The sequence below is a fragment of the Phacochoerus africanus genome, chromosome 3, assembly GCF_016906955.1.
Source record: "Phacochoerus africanus isolate WHEZ1 chromosome 3, ROS_Pafr_v1, whole genome shotgun sequence".
NCBI classification, from domain to species: Eukaryota; Metazoa; Chordata; class Mammalia; order Artiodactyla; family Suidae; genus Phacochoerus; species Phacochoerus africanus.
In genome coordinates this window covers 62,343,812-62,365,578 of record NC_062546.1, presented here as the reverse complement: position 1 = coordinate 62,365,578, position 21,767 = coordinate 62,343,812, and the positions used below count along the sequence as shown (strand labels likewise).

At 40.5% G+C, this 21,767-nt stretch overlaps 1 protein-coding gene across 3 annotated transcripts in view; it reads right to left on the bottom strand.

The window, feature by feature from the left end:
• LOC125122935 (rho GTPase-activating protein 7) overlaps positions 1-21,767 on the bottom strand; it is a 175,811-nt gene that overhangs the window by 44,061 nt on the left and 109,983 nt on the right. The window contains exon 1 of one of the 3 annotated variants that reach the window (XM_047771895.1): positions 2,640-3,160. The exons of 1 other annotated variant lie outside the window; for it this stretch is intronic. In XM_047771895.1, the coding sequence (XP_047627851.1) occupies positions 2,640-2,853 (214 nt within the window). In that variant the 5' untranslated portion in view covers positions 2,854-3,160. Of the gene's footprint in view, positions 1-2,639; positions 3,161-21,767 lie in introns of those variants that run through there. One more of the 3 variants, XM_047771897.1, reaches the window with a different exon arrangement.

The window sequence follows — 21,767 nt, the reverse complement described above, 5'->3', positions numbered from 1 at the left end:
TGAAACCACCTCTTGGAATGCCAACAAGCCTCCGATTGGAAGGCATCTACCTGGGCCTCCCATATTCTCTTTAAAATGCCACTGTAGTTTTTTGAGGAAGAGTTAAAGTACTATCTATATTTTTCACTCACTTCACAGTAATAAACTGTTTAATCTAACATGTTTTCCTATTAATGTGGTATATTTTCCAGAAGCAACCAAACATCCCTTTTTAATGTAAAAACACCCTTGAACTTTGCTTGGTCTTTGGTTTTTGAACTCCAGTAACAGAACAATAACAACAACAAAGATGAAAAAAAAAAAAAAACACAAGTTTTAAAGGTGCATCTGGTCTCTCTCGCCTTCGCTCCAGAACTATGGGAAAATTCTTTGACTAGTCCAATGTATTAAAACTTGCAACACTACCTTCAATTAGCCATAGTTAATTGCATAACTGTTAAATTTTTTCAGTCTTTAAGGAGTTAAATGGTATTTCTCATAAAATCCACAATTAGGATGTTAAGATAAAAGTAAGGCACTGAAATGACATTTCTCATCCACTCTCGGGAATGATTAAGTTGGAAGCTACTTAATGTGATTCTGCTGAGTAGGGAAACCAAGTCAGCCCCCTTTCTTGAACTTCCAGCCAGTTTGGTGTAGGGTGTCACTCAGCTTGAATTAAAATGAAAAATGTTTTTGTCAAAAGCAAACTTTCAAAAGCAACTAGGAGAGAATAACAGTCCACTGTGCTTCATTTTAAATTCTGAACAGTAGTGCTAATGAAAAAAATATGCAACCAGGTTTGGGCCACGCTGTAAATCTGGCATGCCACAATAAAAGTCATTTAATACATGCAATTGCCAACATTTTCTCAGAAAATGTCTCCAAATAACGTCTGAATGCACATCTGCTAACTATTTGACACTCATTTCCCAGGACTTTAGTTCTATTAGGGGGGCTGTTGACTTACAGGGCACCCCTCAGACCATCTGCTACAGTTTCCAAGCCAAGATGGCACTGGGTCCCTCTATTAATTCCACACTTATGATTGGCAAATCTTCACTGTGAAGGACCAGCCTGCAGTCCAGATGGATGCTGAATTAGTCAACCTCTTGGAGCTGCTGATAGATTTACATCCAGAATTCTGCTGGGCTATTATTTTCCCTTATCCCTTCAGCAAACAGAGTTTTGCGCTCACACACAGGTAATTTGAGATTCAGTATTCTGCCCTCTCCAGAGCTGTGATTCCTTTCCATCCAAATGCGTCACACAGGCCACCCTCATGAATCTTTCCGTAACTGATGGCTGCATTCCTCCATCTCACCCGCAATCCCTGAGGCAGCCTCAGAATCCTGAGAATGTACCCATTTGCTAACCAAGTTGAATGTAAAATGACTCAGTCAAAGCAAGCTTGGGGCAAGGTTTTCTTCTCCACAGTGCAGATTAATACGCAGGGGTTTTCTTCTACAGTAACTAGCATAAATTGGGTATTTGCTGAACATCAATCCCAGACACAGTGCTAAGCCTTTGCATTAACTCACTTGATCCTCAGCACCTTCTCACGCGGTAAACAGTTATTACCCCCAAGTTGTAGATGAAAGAGGAAGAGAGAGATCGTGTCAATTCCCAGATTCGCACAGCTGGCAGGCTGCAGATCCAGGATTCCCACCCAGGGAATTCCCACTCCGCTCGCTACAGGGGCTGAGCACTGGAAAGACACGCGGAGACAGTAAGTTACACGTGGCGGCATCTGTTTGCAGCGACCAGAGGTGTAACTCCTCCCAAAGGATCAAAGGCTTGGCTCGCGACGCTGGAGGTGGGGACGAGCCACAGAGTGGGGCAGGGGTCCAGAAGGCCATCGCCTGACTACGGAAAGGAAAAAGTCAGATCGGGCGCCGTGCTTCCTTCCTTTTACCGGCCTCGGGAGTCGCGGCGCGCGGGCGCCTACTCCGGAGCCAAGGGCGTGGGCACGACCATCTGGCATTTTAGGAAACCCAATCCCACGCCCCAGCACGTGAAGGGAGAGACTTCCAGCAGGCGCCCCACAGGCAAGCCGTGGGGCTGACTAAAAGGCTCCATCACTCCAAGGGCCGGCAGCCACCAAAGCAAGACTGTCCTGGCTAAGCATAGGTTATTTTCCAGCGTTAAAAACAAACAAACAAACAAAAAAACACGGTTGGAAATTAAAACAATTTTTGGTGAATTTACTTTCAAGAAGTTAAAAAAATCCCCCCCCCCCCCCCGCCAAGGCCACTATGCTCTAAACGTCCCTAAATAATAGATTCTCCAGGGAGTCAACGCTGATTTTGGACTTGTACAGTGAAAGAGAGCAAGTACCGAGCCTGGAACTGTCCCCGAAGAGAAAAAAGTAGAAAGGAGATCGCTCTGCGCCCCTCGGAGCAAGAGGCCACCGCCTGGGATTTAGAATAAGAAGAGAAAAGCCGCCAGTGCTGCTGGGCAGGAAGCCAACCGGCTCGGCGACCCCGGCCTGGACGGAAAGTTGTTGTGGGCTTCATTCAGTTCATCAGTCACGGTCGCTCCCCAGCCCGCAGCCCTTCCCGGAGCCCACCAGGCGCGCCGGCCCGCGGCCCCCAGGGGTCATTAACCGAGATTAAGACCGCCCTCCCCGAACTACGACCCTTGTTTTCCCCGCACTCCACCTCCTCCACTCCAAGAAACTCGGGTGACTCGGTCCCGAGCCTCCTCGGAAAGCGCTGCAAAAGCACAGAACGTCAGGCACCGACTTGGCAAGGCAGGGTGACATTTCCTCCGCGGCAGGTCCCCTCCGCAGCTGGCTCCCGCGGTCGGCCTGACGGCAAGGCACAAGTCTAGCTTACGTGTTAGGATCATGGTGTCCGGCTTCTCTCTGCACATCAAGTGCGGCGGGGGATTGCCGGCGCGGGGTGGGGAAATCGAGGCTGCCCCACGCAGCTCGGCTCCGAAGCCTGGACCCACGGCGGCACCCGATACGCGCGCCCCAGCAGTCCTCAGCGCATACTTGCTCGCCGCTCCAAAAAGAACGCAGAGTTTACCCAGGGTCGAAAAGAGAGAGCGTTCAGTAAGCTGGGCGAGAAGTCCGGGAGCGGTGGCTCCTGCCGCGGGTGAGTTCGGCCATGGCCAGAACCGGAGTTCAGCGCCCTAGTGCTAGAGGCTGGAGCGCCTCTGCCTAGCGTGTAGCCGGCGGGCCACGCCCTCCCACTGTACCCACCCTCAAGGGGAGGGACCAGGCGCCGAGCATCGCCTCCACCCGACCGCCAGGGTCACCAGCAGCCGCCTCTAGCAGGCCTCAGGCTCCGCCCCGCTCTCTTGCCACGCCTACCTCGCGCCCAGGCCCCGCCTCTCACTGCGCGGCTCCTAGCCTCCTCCTGGGGGCCAGCTCTTTCTCCACGGCTTCAGGCCATCCCCTGGCCCCCCCCTCCTAGCCACGCCCTGCCCCGCTTTGCTCCTCCTCCGCCCGGGGCTGGAGTGCTTTGCCCAGGTCTGCAAGTGGGCTGGGAGAAATGCCTAAAAGTCTCCAACTATCATCAGCCTTGGGGGCGAAGGCAAAGCTGGACCCACGAGGCATTTACTTGCTGGGGAGGTCTGGGTTCCACACTGGGACACTGCGCACTTTTTTCCCATCTTTTTCTTGGTAGCTTTGCACATTTTTTTGAAAACTTTTGTTATTTTGCCTTTCATCCTGGTAGGAACCGCATAAATTCCTGGGAACTGGAGGAAAAGTGGTGAGGAGTGGTGAATCAGTGTTTCATCACAACACTACAAAGGGGAGAACACTACTTGTCCGTTGGACATTCAACATTCATTGCCAAGGTGAGCAGAGGTATAGAGGGAATGTAAGTAGTTGACATTGCTTTTACTCAGCATGTGTTGGTCTGCTGTGTGCACAGTCAGTGCCAGTGTTTTCCAAACTAAACTAAGGCCCTTGGGCCACAACCCATTGAAGCTCTTGGAATTGCAGAGAGGCCTCTAGACTGCAGAATTAGAATCTCTGAAGTTAAGGAGTTCCCCTTGTGGTTCGGTGGTTAAGGAATCCGACTAGGAACCATGAGGTTGCAGGTTCCATCTCTGGCCTTGCTCAGTGGGTTAAGGATCCGGCATTGCCATGAGCTGTGGTGTAGGTTACAGACGTGGCTCGGATCCCGTGTTGCTGTGGCTCTGGCATGGGCCAGTGGCTACAGCTCCGATTAGACCCCTATCCTGGGAACCTCCATATGCCACAGGAGTGGCCCTAGAAAAGGCAAAAAGACCAAACCAAACCAAAGACTCTGAAGTTAAGAATCTGCATTTTTTATAAGCCCTCAGGTGATTCCAATGCACTGTAATTTGAGGAACCCTGATATAGATGGAACCCTCATTTTAAAAGATCACAATTGACTATAATCTCTGTAAGATTTTTAAAAATTCATATTAGGATTGCATGAAAACTTCCTTTGTGGCTAATTGAAGCTTTCTGCCTATTACCTCTGGGCAAAGAAAACTACTAACCTAAACCCATTCATTCAACAAATATACCCAGAACATTTATTTACCATGTGCCATATACTGTTCTAGGCCCTAGAGATAGAGCAGTGAGCAAAAAAGACAGACATCCCTTCCCTTCTGGAGTTTACTTCCTAGTCGGGAAGGTGCACAATAAACAAAATAGTAAGTGAAATATATAGGGTCTTAGATGGAGATGTATAAAGTAGGGAAGTTAGTCTCTTGATTATAGTTTAAAATGTATTGATTTCATAGCTGTGCCTCAGTTTACATACTAAGATTCTTTTTTCACCCCATTTTTTTCAAAAACAAAAATGCTCATTTCACCACTGACTTCCTAAATCACCCAAACCAGAACTGGGCTCTAAAGAGAGGCATCTCTGGAGCCCATGGGGCTGCTCTACATAACAGGTATTTGCAGGGCTTTTACCTATTTACAGCTCCTGGGGACACCACACTAAGCAAGGGAAGACCTGCCTCTGCCTGCTCAGAGTGGAGTCTATTGAGGAAACAACAGGGGCTTATGAAAAAGGGGGTACTGTAAGGGCCTGGGGGAGTGGGGACCTGACTTGGCACAAAAAGACATGAAAAAGGAGCCTCCTTCTGAAGTTTTGGAGCTGGAGGAACTGTCAAAATGCCCACAGTTGCCAGCAAGGGAGGCTGTGATTCAGGGACGTCTGGAAAAGTCAAGGCAGGAACTTTCAATTCCCTATAGGACTGTGTTGAAATTTTTTTTTTTTTAACCCTAAAAGCAATAAACAGTGAGAAGCCACTGTAATGGAAGAAGGCATCCTATGATCCGATCTGCATTTTGAAATCTTCACTCAAGCTGCAGTACGTTCTTCAGACTTAGAAAATAGGAATGTGCCTCCCAAACACACAAACTTCACTTATTTATTAACAATCCAAACCTTACAAATATAGATATTCTAAGCACCTTCTCCAAAGCATATCAATTCTCAGAATAGTTCTTTTTTTCTTGTTTTTGCTTTTCATGGCCGCACCCGCGGCATATGGAGGTTCCCAGCAACACCAGATCTGAACCACGTCTTTGACCTACACTACAGCTCATGGCAACGCCAAGGATCGAAACTGCAACCTCATGGTTCCTAGTCAGATTCATATCCGCTGTGCCACGACCGGAACTCCTCTCAGAATAAATTCTTAACGTTTATCATTAGCTGGATGAGGTTGTGTTTTAGTTGAACTAGGTTTCTAGGAGTTTCGTGCAATCCTATTGTATCCACCTGCCACTAAGTATGCATCTTTCCAGAACAGACCCAGCTAATCTTTTGTCTCTTCTTATTCAAGCCTCATTCCTTCCTTCTTGATTATTGATGTGGTCCTCTCTGGATCATCTCTCATTTTATTCCATCTCTCTGCAGGTTTGAATGATGTGGACTGCTCATCATCCAATAATATCTTCATTCAATAACTCCAGACACATTTTCCTTGGTGATGCATTGGTTTGCAATGGTCTTCCCTGAATCTCATCATCTTTTAACATTCACTGGTTTATTGACACAGTCTGTGAACTGGGTCAAATTCCAAATTTCATTTTTTAAATTCTTACTCCTGTTAGAAATGGATTTTGAGGACTGCTGCACTTGTAGAATGTAGTTGGAAGCAGGACTTTTGGAACAGACCACTTACCAGCTGTGTGATAAACACATTACTTAGCCTCCCAAATTTCAGTTTCTTCATCTTTTTTTTTAAAAAAAAGGTTGAAATAGTGCATATCTCATGAAGTTTTTAATGAAGATTGAATAAGCTCATACACATTAGTGCTTAGCACCTAATAAGCACGTGGTAAGGCCAGACATTATTATTATATATTATTAAGTGGGCACATCAAACTAAGACATGCAATTAGTATTTAAATAATCACCAAGGAGAAGATGAAAACAAAACAAGACCATGACCTCAACCTTTGTGAATCTGAGGAGAATTTACAAACCAGGGGATGGAAGAAGTGGGAAAACCATTAAGAGCTAAACAAATAGGACTTCCTGTTATGGCTCAGCAGTAACCAACATGACTAGCATCCATGAGGACACGAGTTCAATCCCTGGCCTTGTTCAATGGTTTAAGGATCTGGCATTACCATGAGCTGTAGCATAGGTCGCAGACACAGCTTGGATCTCACATTGCTGTGGCTGTGGCGTAGGCCGGCAGCTATAACTCCAATTCGACCCCCTAGCTTGGGAACTTCTATATGCCATGGGTGAGGCCCTAATATGGAAAAAAAAAAAAAAGTTAAACAAACAGTGGTCCTTTTACCATTTGAAAGAGGGTCCCCAGGATGAGGGATGACAAAGACTCCTTCCTCTCCATTTAACCTTCAACTCATCACCCAAGACTTCATTTGTTTGTCATTGGAATATTCCACTAGACTGGGCTTGTTAGCTGACACATGACATGAGATTGGGGTATTGGAACACTAGACTCTAAGAGGCAGGGATTAATGTATCCCATTTTCCCGCCTGCAGTATATGACCCTCCAATATCCCTTCAATACATAAGAATAAAAAGCCATCACATATTTACACTAGGTTTTGCTGCCACTTGTTGCCGTTGTTAATTATTTGTTCTTAATGGAAGGTTAAAGCAAACAACAACAAAAAGATTTGATGTAAGGACCTGCCCTGCTGTTCTCTTCCTGCCATGCTCTTCTCGGACCAAGCATCAGTTTCAGAGAAGCCAGTCACAGGGATAGCCACACCCTGTTGTTTACAAGGAGGTTTTCACTTTCAAGAGTTCTATCACTAAGGCAAGAAAAATTACACAATAAACACCTAAACTGCATGACAGAAAGCTAAGTGACTAATTGAGCTACTCTCCAAATCCTACTCTATTTTGATGATTGATATTAGCTATCACTGATATTGCCCCAGGGCACCATCGTGCTCTTTATTTCCATTAAAAAAAAAAGAATAAAACTCAGATGTCTACAGACACTCAAGCAGGTAGTGCTGATGAGGAAAGCAAGGCACAGTGGGATGGCAAGAAGTGAGGAACCCAGTATCCCTCCAAAAGGGTAGGGCCACTCAGTCTCACTTGGTTGTCGGCTTGCGCTAACACAGCAACCCATTGCTACGGGTTTGAAGATTTTTCAAGAGCCTCTAGATTTCTACATTTTTACACCATATGTCCCAATTTTTAGATGCTGGAAACTAATTTTAAAAAAACTGAAACTCATTCCAAGTAATTTCAACTTTAGGCTTTATTTAGCCCCAGGGCAACTAGTTTAAACCTCTGCTCTAGTGATAGAAGCCAAGCAACCTCTTTGGAAATTTATTTCTCTCCCACAGGAACTAAAAGATTCCTGTACTCTGAGAATGTTGCAATATAGTTTGTGCTCAATGGAGCATTGTGAAAATAGTTTTTTATTTGAAACGTTCAGAGGAAATATGACAAATAGTAGAAAGTTGTGAAAATAATTTGTAAACAGTATCCAATTCGGAGAATTAATTAAATTTGAAATTTAATGGTTGTCCTTATTCATTTATAGTTAAGCTTCCATGACCTAAGACTGAGTTATTTCCCCACTGTCTATTCTGGGGTTTAGCCTTTTTCAGAAATAGTTGAGCCCCAGCTGCCAGGGATGTAGGATGGGGAAAGAGAAAAAGAGAGAGGTTTAGGAGGTGAAGGAAATTAGCCCCCCCCCCCCTTTTTTTTTTTTTGGCTATTCCTGAGGCACATAGAAGTTCCCCGGGCCAGGACTGAACTCCTGCCACAGCGGTGACCAGAGCCACAGCAGTGAAAAAAAAAAAAGGTGGATCCTCAACACAATAGGCCACCAGTGGACTCCAAATTAGCCTTTTTCTTTTTCGGTGTTTTTTTTTTTTCTTTTTCGGTCCAATTGGAACTGTCACAGCCATAGCAACACGCGATCTGAGCCGCTTCTGCCACCTACACCACATCTCACAGCAACTCCGGATTCTTAACCCACTGAGTGAGGCCAGGGATTGAACCCGCATCCTAATGGATCCTAGTGGAGTTCATTAACCACTGAGCCACAAAGGGAACTCCCAAATTAGCCTTCTTTTATTTCTCACTAAATATCCTTCTTATTTGGTCACATCTTTTTTGTTTTTTTTTTTTGTTGCCCTGTGGCTTATGGAAATGCTAGGCTGGGGGTTAAATTCCAGCCTCAATTGAAACCTGCATGGCAGCTGCGGGCAGTCACACTTTTTTTGATTACGTCTTTTGAACAACTGATATTTAAAATATGGGGAAGGTTAACAGTCTATCAATGATAGTTTTAGTTTGGGAGTTTCTTGTTCCTGCATAAATGTGATCTAAATCTACTTTCTGGATAATTGCTTAAGCCCCAAATATGGACCAATCTGGCATAGAACTTTTATCATTTAACAAATATTTATTAAACCTTAGAAAGGTAGTGTGTTGAAAACAAAATTGAACAGGCACAAATAAGTCCTGGGATGTTACATATAGCATGGTGACTATAGTTAATAATACCATATTGCAAATTTGAAAGTTTCTAAGAGAGTAGATCTTAAAAGTTCTCACCACAAGAAAAATAAGTTGTAGTGATGTGTGGTTATGCATGCTAACTAGACTTATTCTAACTTACCCTAGTGATCATTTTGCAATACTTATATATATTGAATCATTTTATTTTATACCTGAAACTAATATAATGTTATACATCAATTATATCTCAATTTAAAAAAAAAATCATGGAGTTCTTTTGTGGTTCATCAGGTTAAGAGTCTGGAGTTGTCACTGCGGTGGCTCTGGTCACTGCTATGGGGCAGGTGGGTTCTATTTCTGGCCCGAGATCTTCCATATGCCACAGAAGCAGCCAAGAAAAAAAGAAAAAAGAAAAATGGCAGAAAAGTGACCCTGGGACACCTAAACAGTATTTTTGCCATTCTCAACTTCCATCTGATCTTCTCTAAGAACTGCTCAACTGCTCTGACTCTTCTTTTTTCTTTTTACAGACACATTTCTTAGGGATATTAATCATTTATCATAAAAATGTTTTGACTAGTTCGTTGTCTGCCTTTTAAGCTTGTTTGTTTATGATATTAAAAAATTAACAAACTTTACACAAAATTCAAAGATCTTACTAATTTTTTTTTTAATGATTAACTAGAAATTTACTTGCCCTATGAGGTTTAGAAGCCAGAAATGCTAAGACACAAAATCAGTTTGCAAAACAAGGTCATTTAACAGGTGGGATTTTTATTTTTTTGCTTTAGTTATAGGTTTCGTTATTTACTCAAAGAAATATTCTATGTGTCTTATTTAATTTTTCTATCTACTCTAACACCGCATCTAGACACCTTGTATAGGGTAAGACCTCCATAAAGGCTTACCACAAAAAGCTGGCAGAGTGGGGGTATTAGTTGGAGACCTAGGGACACTGAGTTTTTGAGAAAATTTTTGACTTTCAAATTTTCCATATGTATGTATGTGAGTGTGTGCATGTATAACAAATAAATCTCAGAGCACCTAAGAGTTTCTTTGAATCTAAGTACAATGCCAAGATGGCCATTTTTAGACTTTTACCTTGGAGACAAAAAATAATTTTTGGTACCACTCTCTACTATCTGTTCAAAAGAGTCATTCATGTGGTTCCTTCTAAACTCTGGGTTTTAAATTAATATTATTCAAAAGTATCTCCTCAAAGAAAATTCTCTACCATAGTTTTGAAAATCTGCATGCAATCACTTATGAGTTTATTTTCACTAAAGAGATGTTTTGGGTTCACTTGAGTTGTAATGTGTTGCTTTTCTTCATAGTAGATCAGGTCCTAAAATAAAAACACTGTGGCATGGGTTTGGGCAATTGCCTGCAAAATAATAAACAGTTCTTTTTCTCAGCTGCTAACTACAGCATGTTGGCCATTATAGTGTTATTTCTGGAAACCCCTACACAGCTCCAGATCATTAACTTACTTTAATGGCCAACAGGAAAATGAAGCTGTAGTGAATCGTCAAGCTTGGCTTTTCATGCATAACTAACTCAGTCAATTATCTCTCATGGATTTAGTTGAATTAAGCTGTATGGGGTGGGAAGAAGAACTGCAAGACAACAAATAAAACATTTTAAAAAGTAGTCCTAGCAATAAGAATTATGAATTGTGAAAGACTGGCATTTGAAGATTTATCAGGAGAGAACAGAGTAGATTGGCTCGCTCCTATACAAGTAAGTATTCTACTGTTGGACAGCTATTTCTGAACTGATTATTGTCATCTTTTTGGTGGGTTGACAGAACAAACAGAATAAAAGGCAAAAAATTTAGAAAAGCATACTAAATTTCATAACTGAGTTCTCTGGGTTTTAATTAGAAAAATGAATCTGTGAAGGTCTTAAGTCCATGCATGTGTAGAAGAAAGAATGCTGATAAAGAAATCATGTTCCTGACCTGGTCACAGATACTATCGGTGGCCTTGTGTTGCTCATATAATAATATTACTCGTTCCATGGTTTATTTAAAAAATTAAATATAGGAGTTCCTGCTGTGGTGCAACAGGAATCAGTGGCATCTCTGGAGTGCTGGGATGCAGGTTTGATCCCTGGCCCAGAACAGTGGCTTAGGGATCTGGGGTTCCCACAGCTGCAGTTTAGGTCACAACTGCGGCTCAGATCTGATCCCTGACCCGGGAACTTCATGTACCACAGGGCAGCCAAAAAAGAAAAAAATATATATATATGAGATATATATAATCTATTATATATTTTATACATTCTATAAGTATGCATGTTTTGTTACATATAAATAAAAATATAATTTACATGACAAAACAAGGATACTGGATCATTTAACTAAGGATTTTAGGTTGAAAACATAATATGATTTGGAGGTAAATATTATCACAGATAAGGAATTCAACTCAGAGAGGTCACTTAGCAGATTTCTTGAGTTCACACTGCTAATAAGTGAGGAAGCAAGAACCTGAATCTGGGTCTCTCTGACATGATAATCATGACCCGGGCTTTAAAGTCAGATTTACGTTAGCTTGGAATAGGATTTCATGCTCCCCTTTGCTCAAATGTAAAATGAAGGGATCGGACCAGATGTTTTCCCAGGCCCCCTTAGCCATCTGTAGGTTCTAGTTGTTCTGATTTACAGTGTAACATTGAACTTATATTCACATCCACTTCTTTGTGTAGGGCTCTGATATATCCAAACTTCAAAAATGCTGCTAAATTTAAAAGATGATGGAAAGGAAGAAGCATCCTCTCTGTCCACCACCATGCCTCACACCAATTCAAAACAGAACACGACGCCCCCGCCCCTGTGCTGCTGCAATCCCAGGACTGTACCTGCCATGCCAGAACTCTTTTCCCTTGAGAGTCAGTTTCTCATGTACCAGAGCCTCATTTCTCAGAAATCCATAAATAAAGCTTTTTGCCTTCCTTGGCAACTCTCTTTACTACCACTGAGGCCTTTTGAGGTGTGTGGCATGGTCCCTATACTAGCTGATCTATATCAGACCTTGCAGTTTGGTTTGGTAGAATTCAAGGCTCTTCAACAAAATGACCTTCTTAAAAACGAACTCTTCCTTTTTTTCTGTCTCGTTGTTCTAACTTGCCAATCATATTTTGATTTTAATCTTCCTATCTACATTAAGTGGAATGTTTCTATTTCTGTGATTTCACATTTTTCATTAAGAGTAATTTTCCACTTTTCTGCACTTAATCTCACTTCTAAGTTTATTCTCCCTTCTAATAAACCTGTTGTGATTATTATAAAAACATGAAATCATTGTCTCAAAGTATTGTTGTTACTACTACTACCACTATTATAGTTATTGTTATTATTGCTCTTTTAGGGCCGCACTAGAAGCACATGGAAGTTCCCAGGCTAGGAGTCCAATCGGAGCTGTAGCTGCTGGCCTACACCACAGACACTGCAACACTGGATCTGAGCCGCAGCTGCAACTCACACCACAGCTCATGGCAATGCCAGATCTTCAACACACTGAGCAAGGCCAGCGATCGAACTCAAGTCGTCATGGATACTAGTCCGGTTCGTTACCACTGAGCAACAATAGGAACTCCCCAGAGTATGAATGATAGAAATCTTGGACCTCACAGTGACACAAACACTTAAAACAACTATCAAACTAATAAAAAACATGACAATATGTGTGCTGTCTGATTTTTATGCACTGTAACCTGACACACCCGAGCCGTTACCCAGCCTGTTCAGTATGTAAACAATACTCATCATTTGCATAGTGCTCTTAAATATAAACTTCACTTCCCATTACATTCTAGATATTTTGTTGCATTTCTTCTGATTTTTTTTTCTTTTCTCACCTTTCTTCCCCTACCTTCCCCAATATTTTTCCTTTTATAGCCCAACGATTTTACATTCTGGAAAAGGCAAAACTATGAAGACAGTAAAAACATCAGTAGTTGCCGGGTTAGGAGGGAAGGAGGGAGGAATGAATAGGTGGAGTATAGAGGATTTTTAGGGCAGCAAAACTACTCTGTATGATACTATAATGGTGGACACATGTAATCATATCTTTGTCCAAATCCACGGAATGTACACCACCATTAGAGTGAACTCTAATATAAATTATGGACACTGGGTGATAATAATGTGTCAATATAGGTTCCTTAGTTGAAAGAAATGTACCAAGAGTTCCCATTGTGGCTTAGCAGGTTACAAACCTGACTGGTATCCATGAGGATGAGGGTTCCATCCCTGGCCCTGCTCAGTTAAGGGTCTGGTATTGCCATGGGCTGCAGTATATAGGTCACAGATGTGGCTGGTGTTGCTGTGGCTGTGGCATAGGCTGATAGCTGTAGCTCTGTTTGGACCCCTAGCTTAGGAACTTCCAAGTGCCTCGGGTGCGGCCTTAAAAATAGCAAAAAAAAAAAAAAAAAAAAAAAAGAAAGAAAGAAAGAAATGTACCACTCTGATGGGCGTTGTTGTAAAGGTGGAAGCCATACATGTTGGGGGTGGTTGGGGTTGTATGAGAAATTTCTTAACCTTCCTCTCAATTTCACTGTGAACCTACACCTGCTAGAAAATAAAAAGCCTATTAAAAATATAAGAGAGGCTTTAGGAGAGCATAGAATATCAAATTATAAGATCAAACAAAAGTGTTTTGATGTCCCAGAAGGAGTGAATATAGAAAATGGAGCAAAGAGGCAACACCTGAGTTCATATTGACTGAGGATTTTTCAGGATTGATGAAAAAAATGAATTCAGGAAGAACTTGTGTGCATGCCAAGCAGAATAAACACAAAGAAATCCACACCCAGACACCACTGAGTGAAGTTGCAGAATACTTTAAGAAAACAATCGTAGAAGCACTAGAGGGGAAAGAGAGATCATCTGCAGAAAATGGCGATGAGGTTGATGCATAGATCACAACAGAAAAATAAAAGCTGTGGAAAACTGGAATATCTTCATGTTGAAGAATGTGCCCAGAAAAATATTTTTTTTAGAATGAAAGGGAAAAACACTTTCAGATAAATAAGAATAGAAAGAGTTAACAATGAATGCAATTTTACTAATGGAGTTTTGGGAAGATATCCTTAAAGAAAAGGGAAAATGACTTCAAAGCTATGAGATTCAAGAAAGAATAGACAAAGAAACTGGTAAAATGCAGGTAAGCTGGGGGGAAAAACTGTCTGCAGAAAATAAAAATATTATTAATAAATCAGGTTTAATCTATGGGGCTTAAAAAGGACAACTAAGAGACAACAATAAGTCAGGAGAGAGTAGAATGTTCTAAGGTCCTTGTGTTTATTTATTGAATATGTACAGCAAAATTTCAAGAATAATCTCTAAAGGAACAGAAATGGTGCATTACTTTTAAATTAGTATAGGAAAACACTGGAATAAGAAAACAAAGATTTTTAAATGTTTTCAAGCAAAAAAGGCAGAGGATAAAGGCACAGGAGAGAGTAGATCACATGGAAAACACAACATAAGGGAGCATATATGTTCAAATATACCAATATTTATCAGGAATAATAATAAATTTAAATGGTCTCAGGTTGCTATTTAAAAGCCCAAACTGGAGTTCCCCTCGTGGTGCAGTGGTTGGAGTTCCCGTCGTGGCGCAGTGGTTAACGAATCCGACTAAGAACCATGAGGTTGCGGGTTTGATCCCTGCCCTTGCTCAGTGGGTTAATGATCCTGCGTTGCCGTGAGCTGTGGTGTAGGTTGCAGACGCAGCTCGGATCCTGCATTGCTGTGGCTCTGGTGTAGGCTGGTGGCTACAGCTCCAATTCGACCCCTAGCGTGGGAACCTCCATATGCCGCTGGAGCGGCCCAAGAAATGGCAAAAAAACAAAATAAATAAATAAATAAATAAAAATAAAAGCGCAAACTGACAGATTATATTGGTCTTAAAAGTAAAAATCCGGATATATATTATTTATTTGAGCTCCATGAAAAAAGACCAGGATAAAACACTAAAACAAAGGCTGAAAGAAAAAGCATGGAAAATAATATATTGAGCAAATGCTAAGCAAAAAAAAAAAACAAAAAAACCCAACAAAAAAAACAGTAAGGTAGCTACACAAATAGAAATAAAAGGCTTTAATTCAAAAAGGATTATAAATGGTGAAGAGTTACTACGCAATACTAAAAAGCTCTTTTAATGAGGAAAATAAAATGATTCTGAAGCTGTGTGCCCCTAATAAAAAAAACCCTCAACATTTATAAAGCAAATATTGGTAGAATTGGAGAAACTGACAAACATGTCAGAGAGGAATTTCAAAAGACTTCTCTCAGTTCCAGATAGGTTGAGTAGACCAAAAAAAAAAAAAAAAAAAAAATAGAAAAGTTTTAATGAGCTGGACCCATCAATTAGAACATATACATTCTCAACCTGCAATATTAATTCCAAACAAACAAAACAAAACAAAACCATGAACCATGTACTAAGCCATAGAGCAAATCTCAACAAATTAAAGAAGCTATACCATATTGACTACTGTGGTGGTTTTAAAACATGCCACAAAAGCCTTTTGCAAGCCTTTCATCAAATGATGGAATCAACGTCCCTCTCCAGGAACCTAAGTGGAGGTTGTGACCTTCGGTGACTAGAAATTGGGACAAGTGCTTCTGCTTTACCTCCAAGGTAGGTTAGGGAAGGTCATGTTGCTTCAATAAGTTTTTCTTGGTAGTCGCTCCCTCTAGAATCTTCCATGTCAGAAGTCTGGCTATCCGGAGTCACTGATGTAGAGTCTCCACAAGGAAAGGCCTGAGCGATGCCAGAGGAACTCCAATTGTTCAGCCCACAACCAGTCATGTGAATGGAGATCCTAACTCCAGCTACCATTCAACTGAAACTGTCCCAGAGACCCTGAGGAATGCTTTGGAATGCCTAGCTGAGTCTAGTCGACTCCCCAATCCATGAGGAAAATGCATAACTGATTGCTGTTGTTCTATGCCCCTGTCTCAGGGTAGGTTGTTATACAGAAATACATAACCAAAATAGCCACATTCTCTGACCAAAATGCAATTAAAATAGAAATCAATTACAACAATATACATTTTAAATATTTTTACTTAGAATTTAAAAAGCTACTAAATATCTCATGATTCAAGAAATTATACTGAAAAATTTAAAATACTGAATGATATTGAAATTAATACATATTTAAACTTGTGATATATAGCAAAAGCCAGTATTTGATGAAATATATATGCTTAATTGTTTATATTAGCAAAGAAAAAAGGCTAAATATTAATTAAGCACCCAGCTTAGGAAAACGACAAAATGATGAACCCAAAGAAAGCAAAACAAAGGGATTAATAAAGAAAAGAGCAGAAATGAATAAAATTAAAAGATATGAAAGGCATGGAAAACAAATAATAAATAAACAGTAAAATATTTAGTTCATAATAAAAAAGCAAATCAAGATCATAATTAGTCACCATTTTACACATATAGTTGACTCTTAAACAACATGGTGTTAAGGGTATTGACCCTTTATCTCTACAGTTGAAAATTCAAATTTAATTTTACAGTCAGTCCTCACTGTATTGGTGATTCCACATACGTAGATTCAACCAACCTCCAGTGGTATAGTATTACCCTAGTATTTCATGAAAAAAAAAATCCACATATAAGTGGACAGTCCTATTTAAACTCATGTTGTTCAAAGGGTCAAATATACTGGATTTACAGTTAAAAAGTCTGACAATGCCAAGAGCTGCCAAATACGTGGAATGATGAGAACCCATATATATTTTGCTGGTAGAAGTGAATATTGGTAAAACTTATTCTCTCTTGTTTGTTTGTTTTTTTCCCACACTTTCAGTATGTGGAAGTTCCTACATAGGCCAGGGATCAAGGATCTAACCTGCACCACAGCAGTGACCCAAGTTGCTGCAGTGACAGCACTGGATCCTTAACCTGTTGGCACCATGAGAGAACTCCTGCACAACTTCTTAAAAAACAATTTTACTTTCATTTTAAAGCTGAACATTGACCTATGCTGTGATCCAGTAATTCTGCTTTGAGGTATATATCCTAGAGAAACTCTTATATCTGTGCATTTAGAACACTCAAGAATGTTTACAGTAACATTACGTTAGGAAAAACAGTTAATAATCTAAATATCCACCAAATGGAGAATAGATCTTTTAAAATAGCATATTTACACAGTGGAATATTACACAGTAGTGAAAACAAGTGAGCCATACCTACATGCAACATGCATAAATACTGAGTAAAATATCAACATTAAAAATAAAGTACTTAGGAGTTCCCATTGTAGCTCAGCGGGATAGTGAACCCAACTAGTAATCATGAGGATGCTGGTTTGATCCCCCGCCTTACTCAGTGGGTTAAGGATTCAGCATTGCTGTGAGCTGTGGTGTAGGTTGAAGATGTGGCTCAGATCTGGCATTGGTGTGGCTGTGGCGTAGGCCAGCAGCTGCAGCTCCAATTCGATTCCTAGCCCAGGAACTTCCATATGCCACAGGTGTGGCCCTAAAAACCAAAAAGAAAAAAAAAAAGAGAAAAGAACAAAGTGCTTACACTGTAAAAAAAAAAATTCATAAAATGTGAAGGGAATGATAAATTTAACTTTAGGGACAGTGATAGCCTCTGGGGCAAGGCAGGGAGATGAGCTGGGAAAGAGTACATGGGTAGCTTTAATAGGAAAGGTAATTCTAGTTACTCAGTTGAGTTTTGGGTTATCAGCTATTGTACTATTATGCTTTATAACTTATATTCACATATATTTTCTTATTGATATTAAATATTACATCATTAAATTTTTTTTTTCTTTTTGCCTTTTTCTAGGGCTGCTCCCACGGCATATGGAGGTTTCCAGGCTAGGGGTCTAATCAGAGCTGTAGCCACCAGCCTATGCCACAGCCACAGCAATGCCAGATCCAAGCCATGTCTGTGATCTACACCATAGCTCACGGCAACACTAGATCCTTAACCACTGAGCAAGGCAAGGGATCAAACCTGCAACCTCATCGTTCCTAGTTGGATTCCTTAACCACTGAGCCATGACGGGAACTCCTGATTTTTTTTTTTTTTGGAGGGGGTCTTTTTAGGGCCGCACCTGCAGCATACTGAGGCTCCCAGGTTAGGGGTCATATTGGAGCTGCAGTCGCCTACTTACACCACAGTCACAGCAACACCAGATCTGAGCCACATCTTCAACCTACGCCACAGCTTGCACCAATGCCAGATTCTTTAAGCCACTGATGGAGGCCAAGGATCAAACCCACATCCTCATGGATATTAGTAGTGTTCTTAACCTGCTGAGCCATTATGGGAACTCATTATAATTTTAAAAGTGAAATAACCTTGGAGAAAAATTTGTTTATTATAAGGAAATCAACTTTAGAGTCAGATCCAGATTTGGATCCTGAAACTGTCATTTATTTGTTGCATTACCTTGGAAAATTTACTTTCTTTTCAAATCAATGCATATTTATGAACTTAGTAAGCAACAGAAAATTGAAACCTTAATTCAAAATCTGTTTTAGGGGGTATATATGTATGGGTATGTGTATTTTATCTGTTTAGGCTCTTCAATACACATATTGAAGCTATAATTGTATTATGCTGCTATTTTACTTGTGTCTTAAGAAATCTTTCTCTTTGAATTATTATACTAATTATGCTCTGTTATAGTGTTATTATTGAAAAGTTTCAGAACTAGGGAGTTGGTGATACTGAAGATAATAACGATTAACTTTTTAATATCTGAACTTATGTCACTCAAAACAACCCCTGATACCTGTCTTATTTCCTCCTTTTACCTTCATTTGCATTATGAAAGCTAAATAGTATTAATAACAATAATGAAAATAGTAGTAATAGAAATTTGACTCTGTAGAGGAACATCTGCTTTCCAATGTTAAAGTTTGTTCCTCTCACACAGCATCTAAGTCAAGACCCTTCCATGTTTATTTTAGTTCTATGTTTTAAAAAAATTGTGTCATATTGCTATTGCTCACACTATTAGAATGTTAAAATTTTGGAAGGTAAAGTCTAAGATAGAGTTATGGAAAGGTTTCTAATATTCCTTAGCACAGATGTCCAGATGGAACAGTAAATCAGGAAATTTAATCTGGAAGTGACAGGGCATTCCTGGTTAGTTTTGACTTAACCTGGTCCTCATACAGCTCTGCTCCTAAATGAGCAGAATTTAGAAAGAATAAAGGAACACTAATGAATGTGGTATCAAATTTTAAACTCTCTTGGATCATCAATCTAATATTAGGCAAACTGAAGACTAGAGATTCTATTAGCATCTTCCAGCGTTGAATATGAATCAATCAACTCACTATATATAGTGTGTGTGTATATATATATTTATATATTTCCTCTATTTGCCTGGTTGAGTGGGTTTGTATGCCTGTGTCTAGGAGGTATACTTCAGTCAATTTTTTTCTTTTCTCAGGAGACTGTAATAGAAACTGAACATAGTAGTTGTATCTCTGGGATTCTTCCTCAGAACTGAGCTTTTAATAACAATCTCAGTCTCCTGGGGGAGTGAGGGATCTAACCAAAAATCCTGACCTAAATAAGTCTCCAGGGCAGAACTGAAGAATGGCAAATTTAGGGAAGCTAAATTGGTATGCATGGGCTTCCTTTTCCCCTTTTCAAAATGAATTTAGTGAGTCTTTGTACTAACAGCTTTGTGACCCAAACTGTTCTATCCCAGTAGCTTTTATTCCCTCTACCGCCTACCTCACATCCTGAAATCAGAAAGGGACATTTCTTTATGCTGATTTTCAGGCTTTGTGGCTTATGCTGACAATGCTTCATCTGGGTATTCCACAGTTAGGAAGAGGCTAGAGCCTTACCTGAAAATGACATGTGTGAAGGAGCAGGGCTCTTGCAACAAGGCTCAGGTTAATTAGCATTTGCCAGGATCCTCTGTGACTGAAAGGCTCAGGTTAATTAGCATTTGTCAGGATCCTCTGTGACTAATGAAAGGAGTGTGTCACAGATGAGCACACCCAGTTTTGGTTTCTAGGCCACTAACAGCTAAGCAGGGACTTTGGGGAGAAACTTCAACTAAATCTCAAGTGTGTGTGTGTTTGTGTGTGTACACACAGGTGCACATGATACACAAGTAGGGCAGTATTTCTTCACAGGGCTTAAGCAAATTTTCCCTAAAGACCCAAACTTAAGCTTTTAGCCTTGATGTTCTCACTTCTCACTTTTCGTCTAGGCATTTCGTGGACAGTGAACACCCAGTCGATCGGTAATAGGGTCAATAATATTTTCTAGGGTACCAATTGGGAATTCTCAGCAGAAACAAAATACTGAAGGCACAGTCAAATTCCTAGTCTCCTGACAAAGCTGGACTCAAGCAAACTTTCAAAACCCCTTCATCTGCCCGATTCAGATCCCACCCAAGAATCAAGCCCCTTTTCCTAATTTCTTACTCATATAGGAACCCTATTCTTTTCCTTTAATTTCCCCGAAATTCTAAAACAGCACGACTAAGCTGCCCCATTATAGTCTGAGCGTTAATAATCATCTCATTTCCTATTCCCAGAACTCGCTCTGAAACAGTCTCTTTCTTTTTTCTAGGGACCAACTATCTGACACAGCTTCTTCTCTTGCCCCCGAGCCCTTTTTTGAGGCAATGCCCTGCTCACCACTGGTTCATCAAACCTTCACATTCGTCTTCTCTTTGTCTATTCCTCACCTCATTCTACACACTCGGAGCCAGGTCCTCTGTCCTGGCTCTATGCAGACCTGCCTGCACCTTCACTCTTCTCAGACAAGCACAGACAACATTAGTGTTTCTCAAGTGCTCTTTTATAGTGGATGACTTTTCTTGCATCTTCAGGAAGGCAAAGAGATCCCATAAACTTGGCCAGCCTTACCACCAATTGGAAGAACAGCTGTACATAGGAAGGAATGAGATATAAACAAACTTACATCTCAACTGGCAGGGGCTGGAATAAAACAGGTGATTATGAGACCAAAGTCTCCATCAACAGTTACCAGGGTCATCAGGCCTCTTGTTTGCCATTTGGTTTGGGATGGCTTGCCATCACAAAGTCTGAAACTGAGACTTCTTGCTGCTGGTAATCACAACGCTTGTTTATAGATTTCTTCCAAAGGATGTAATAGATATTTCCAAAAATCTGTCAGCTCTGGGCCAGGATTAAATTAGCCATTTGTATCTGAAGGGTGTAGTATTACCCATAAATCCAGCACCACCTAAATATCTTCTGTAATCTGGGATGTATTCATGTACGTATGTGAATATGTATATCCCCAACTCTCTCAGCAGCTTAAGAGAAACAGATAGGAAACATAGGGTTATGGGTTGGGTTGGGGTTGGACTTATGACTTTTTTTTTTAATTTAATTTTATTGGCATATGGTTGACTTACTATGTTGTGTTGTTTTCCCGTGTACAGCAAAGTAAATCATAAATATAAATATATCTGTTTTTTTCCCCATATAGGTTACTACAAACTATTGAGTAGATTTTCCTGTGGTATATAGTAGGTACCCTTTAATCATCTATTTTATACAGTAGTATGTATATACTATTCCCACCCTCCCAATTCTTCCCTCTACCCAATGGTTTCACCTATGGTAACCATAAGATTGGTTTTGAAATCTGTGAGCTTATTGCTGTTTTATAAATAAGTGCTTTTGTATAGTTTTTATTAGATTCTACATATAAGTGATATAATATGATGTTTGTCTTTCTCTGTCTGACTTACTTCACTCAATATGATAATCTCTAGGTCCACCCATGATGCTACAAATGGCATTATTTCATTTTTATGACTTCTTTTATTACACAGTATTTTTAATAATCATTTTTATTAGAAAAAGCTTAATGTGTTTTCTT